The 5,020-nt window shown below is 40.4% G+C and overlaps 1 protein-coding gene across 1 annotated transcript; it reads right to left on the bottom strand.

Annotated features, from left to right (window-relative positions):
* Nucleotides 1-321: 321 nt before the first annotated feature.
* On the bottom strand, nt 322-3,575 carry zgc:162592 (uncharacterized protein LOC561993 homolog). The gene is made up of 2 exons (XM_042062540.1): nt 2,592-3,575; nt 322-1,870 (listed from the first exon to the last, which is right to left on the bottom strand). Exons 1-2 carry the CDS (start codon nt 3,406-3,408, stop codon nt 1,560-1,562), a joined length of 1,128 nt encoding a protein of 375 aa, XP_041918474.1. The 5' UTR covers nt 3,409-3,575; the 3' UTR covers nt 322-1,559.
* Nucleotides 3,576-5,020: the final 1,445 nt, after the last annotated feature.

Raw genomic sequence — 5,020 nt, 5'->3', positions numbered from 1 at the left:
AAGCATTCTTTCAATGCGCTGAAAGGGTACCATCAAATTTGGCAACTCTACATCATGAGATTAGGACTTGCTGAAGCTTAGTTGAATTTCCTGAGGTGCATTCAAAAATTGTGCTATGAAAAATTAAACAAAATTCCATTTCTAGTAAATGACAGTTTTTTTCAACTAATACCTTATGTAAGAGTTTCTTCATGTTTAACATGAAGAAAAACAGCCATATTAAATAATGTTAACGAATCAGATTCATAGGCAAAATGCATTGCAGACTTAAATAAACAAAACTTTATTTCACAATTAAATGTCTAGATAACAAACTGCAAATGTTAACAATATTCATTTGTTTTCCATATAAATATAAAATTCAGTATGTACAATACATTGTGGATGACTTTTTACAAAATAAGTGTTCTAAATAAACATCATGAGGGCACAGGTAAAACAACATAGATACAGACCCATCTTAACAAGTCAAGCTACCAAACCATTTTATGTTTAAACAAAACACCCACTGATAACATTATTGTTAGGGAAATACACTTATTTACAAATATACACATAATTAACAATAGGCCCTATTTTGAGACACACAGGCATGAAGTCACGTGGCTACCATAAACGGTTTTGGCTGTCAGATCACAGGACAACTGATGTTACAAACAGCAAGTAAATGGGTAAGTAGGATGATGCAAAACAATCAGCATGGTAAAAGTAAACAGCCCTAATTAGCAAGACAAAAAAGCTTTAGGAGTGTTGACGTGGAACCACCTTAGTGACAACTAGCATGCAGTCTTCAAAAGAACAAGAAAGAGTACCTCCCACACACAGTTTCACTGACCTTTATACACTGAAACTGCCTAATTGCTTTTCCTTTTGCATAAATTGCAATGTCGAGGCTTAAAGGTTAAACTTGCCAGGTTGCCAGCGAGCTTGGGTCTTCTGCATCAAACTGATGAAGCTGGAGATTGTGGTCCTCACACAGCTATCTGGAAGTACTGCCACCAATATCTGTGATTATTTGCCAGCTTAATTTGGGAAGTTTGCTTTCAGTGTTTGCTGTTGTGTTATGAGGACTTCCCAGAGGCAGAAGGTGTCAGTCAGGATTTGAAGTTATTTAAAAGAATAAACTATCACTATAGTACGTGGAGATCTTTACAAACAGTAAAGCTTTAAACTAAAAGAGGGGAAAAATAAACAAAATAAAATAAAACAGGTATTCTGGGATATCTTTCTGATTGGAAGAACTTTGACAGCTTCACAAATATGAAAATATCTAAAAAATAAAAATAGGATTTTTGGATAAGAAATGTTGAAAACTTTGCCTGAATCCAGACCAGAAAAAAGAAACAGTAAAAGCATACAGCAAGACCAGCGCTAAGAGAAGAAAAACTGGAGCTCTGGCTAACCTTAGCCTCAATAAGTCCCTGATGACACCATTCTGCTCTGCAGATAATGGTGGATGTTCAGCCTTTTAGAGAGGAATATTTGGCATTGACTCCATGGAGGTTGAGTGGTGTTTTTCAGTGTGTCCAGTCCACTTCATGACCGCCAACTCCTTGTCTCTAGACGTGAGTATCAGCGGCCAGTGTTAGTAGTGTACACGTGGAGGAAATGCTAGAGGCACGTTCCTGGAGAGTGTTGTTGTTGTTCCACACTCTGTGGACCTCATGGACTCCTGTACTGGACATGCACCCCATTGCCTTGCTCATTTCTGGACAGAGACTCCAGAAGAGTCGTGCTACAATGGTGCGAAACTTTCTTCGGAAGCTCTGGTTGATCCAGAAGTAGAAGATACAGTTCAGGAAACCATTAGAGGTGGGTAACCACACAGCCACAAACTCCATCCACTCTGAGACAGCACAGCCGGAGATGGCTGAAAAAAGCAAAAGGCACAATTATCTCCGTTCTCATGTACACTGTTTATGCAATACTGTCAGGTGGACAGATAAAGCCACATGATGTCCATTTCCCTGTGTGGAGTTTCTCTGGGAATACTGAAGGGAGGGGTGAGCTGCCTCTGGTGTTTCATTTGATCCTTGGTTAAAATATAATGCATGTCGGTTTGGACAAAAGCTTCTGCTAATAAATGTAAACATAAACATAAACACAACTTCCTGCACATTTGCTGACTTTTCCTTTAATTGGAGGAACACAGTGGCCAAGTCAAGTAGGAGTGTGAGTTCAAGGGACATAGGGGCAGGGCCTGAAGTCACTCTGAAGGTGTTTACAGGTCCAGCTATTTATAGTCAGCAGCAGATGCTAAAAAGTACTCCAACAAAAGGCAGTGATCTATGAGCATGTAGACCAGTGAAACCTAGAAACATTCAGATAATTTAAATAGAATTCAGGTCTAGAAAATGTTCAATTCTCTCCTCAAAAAAGAAACCCTGACCACTTGCACTGCTTTCGGGATAAGGATCTAAGAATAAGATTTTTGTATACAAGGAAGTTTATTGTCACATGCATATAGTTACTGGAAGTAAGAAATGCAGTGAAATTATGTCTGGTGTCAGCCTATTTGTGCATTTATGGGGGGTGTAAAAAGTCCAGTAGAAGAGGGGTTTAGTAGATTAAGTGGCAAGATTTACACTTACCATTGTAAATCATCATAGCCATGCAAGGTGTCCAACATGCATAATAGACGGTCATCACTGGTACAAGCACACGGGATGCCACGTTAGGCCTGTTGCGTCCATTCAGATAACTCTTACTCAGTTTCACCTGTTGTCGCTTGGCTGCGCACCAAAGTCTCAGATTGCAATAGGTCATAACAATTGAGCATGGGAAGAAAATACATCCTGTCAAGCTCAACGAGTAGGCAACATTGCTGGAGTAAAATGGTTTGCAGACCAGTGATGCTGTGGAGAAGTGTACTTCAATAATTCCCTCAGGTAAAGAAATGGGCAAAAGTAACACGGGCGGGAAAAGCCATGCGAAGGCAATCAAGTACAATGCACGTCTCCTTGTCATTAAAGATGTGTATCTCAGCGGATAAAATACAGCGAGGTACCTCTCAAAACTTATAGTGGCCAGTGTGTACATACAGGTAGAGTACACCGTTGCGTTGAAAAACGCTACCACGTGACAGAATGTGTCGGGCCCCAAACTCGAGTCCTTAATTAGGCTTACGCAGAGATTTAAAGGCATCACAATGAGACCAAACGCGGAATCAGCCCCAGTTAAAGACAACAGAAAGTATCTGGAGTTCCTTGACCATCCAGCCACTGAAGAGGATATGACAGAAATGACAGCAATGTTTCCCAGTGTGACCATTACTCCTAGAACTAGAATAATCACTATCTTGAAAGGTCGATGTGCCAACTCCATTGCTCGATGGCCGTCGTCCATGCTCGTGAGATTATACTCATTATCACTGGTTCCCGACCCGGACACATTCTGCCCCTCCAGCATGGTTGCTTATTCCAAATCAATTATCATTTACATGACTGCGTATCATTGTCTAAAACTCTAAGAAACCAAATCTCCGTGGATCCGGCTAGCCTCTATTGTCGAAGACACTTTTGCATGACAGTTAAGTATTCCCCATTAACCGCAAAGAACTCACCTGGCTAGATAACGTGACGTCACACGTCTACTAATTGATGAACTTCCCTAAACATATGTAGGCCTATAACAGGCAGCTGGACTTCTTTTCAAATTGACACGTAATTGATGGAAAATTTGATGTAGGTTAAGGGATTTGAAACGAATGCCCTTTGTTTAAGTTAAAGTGTTATTTCGATTTAGCCAGCTTCTGCCTCTGCTTCTTGTTGGTGCCCCCCCATCCCAATCCTCCCCCACCTTTCTTGCAGCCCTTGCCACTTAATCTACTAAACCCCTCTTCTACTGCACCCCCCCCCCCCATAAATGCACAAATAGGCTGACACCAGACATCATTTCACTGCATTTCTTACATCCAGTAACTATATGCATGTGACAATAAACTTCCTTGTATCCTTGCATGATTTGGGCATTAGGCTGTTTTATGAGGCCCAGCATGCTCACCCTGTAGGGGAAACAGAGGTAATATATGCTCTAGTATTTTAAGCACATTATCTAGGCTACTTTATTTGTGCCTATTTGGGGAGGACGTCACTGGTAGGCTATCCTTTGGACCCTGCATAATATAACTTTATATGAGCAATAATTCCTTAATATTTCAGATGAATAGTGAGAATTCTGGATGGATATTTTGTTTCATGTGTGTCAGTATTCCCACATCTAAAACCACTAAGAAATATAATAAATTACTGATCCCCCCCCCCCCCCACCCCCATCTCTCAATAAAGTATCTATCTATCTATCTATCTCTATCTCTTAAGCATTTTTGTTCCAATCTGATGCCAAATACTGAACTTTGCCCAGGTACAACATTTGAGTGCTTTGTTAAGAATGCATGTTTACATGTAGGCCTTGTATGAAACTTGTTGATCTGAGAGCTAGAGCTCTGATAACTTGTGTTTCGTAGGCTACCTACAGCATTACAAGATCATCGCAATTCATGGGGATGAAGGGGGTCTTCGGGTGAGTAAATCAATTTAAATGTTGCATTATGGTACTCCACTTCACTCATTATGCAAGACTGATATTGTTTTTAGTGGAAATAACTGTGTAGCTCCCATGTGCCCTATTATAACTTCTCCCTTTGTGTTCCGTGGTAATCTTTCAAAACTAAAAAAATGGCATTGCTACGGAGTAATTGATTATGCTTATGTGAAATGTATGTGACTGTTATGCCATTATCTGATTTGTGTCGTGTGTGAATTACATTTGGGGTCCTCTGTGTCAGCAAGCTGCACTCAGAGGCATTTGACCTTTGGCCATTTTTAGAGGCATCACATTCAAGAATCTATACTGTCTGAAAATATGTCTGCATTGTTTAGTTCTTAACAATGGGCTTCACATTTAGATATAGGCCTAGGTCTTCATCTCACACAATAAATAATTCTCTCTCTTTCTCTCTGCCCAGCTGAGGTTGAGTATGGAAGGCATAGTGCCGGCCCCAGTATCAGGTGTGACCTAC

The sequence above is a fragment of the Alosa sapidissima genome, chromosome 14 (assembly GCF_018492685.1).
Source record: "Alosa sapidissima isolate fAloSap1 chromosome 14, fAloSap1.pri, whole genome shotgun sequence".
NCBI classification, from domain to species: Eukaryota; Metazoa; Chordata; class Actinopteri; order Clupeiformes; family Clupeidae; genus Alosa; species Alosa sapidissima.
The sequence above is the reverse complement of the archived record's forward strand: the minus strand, read 5'-3'. Positions and strand labels throughout refer to the sequence as shown.

What these genes read in the sequence shown, in the direction of transcription:
- zgc:162592 (XM_042062540.1), bottom strand. Translation starts at nt 3,408, where the DNA reads ATGCTGGAGGGGCAGAATGTGTCCGGGTCGGGAACCAGTGATAATGAG. An exon ending in GGCTATGATGATTTACAATG is followed by an intron (nt 1,871 to 2,591) that starts GTAAGTGTAAAT and finishes TGCTTTTTTCAG; the next exon opens with CCATCTCCGGCTGTGCTGTC.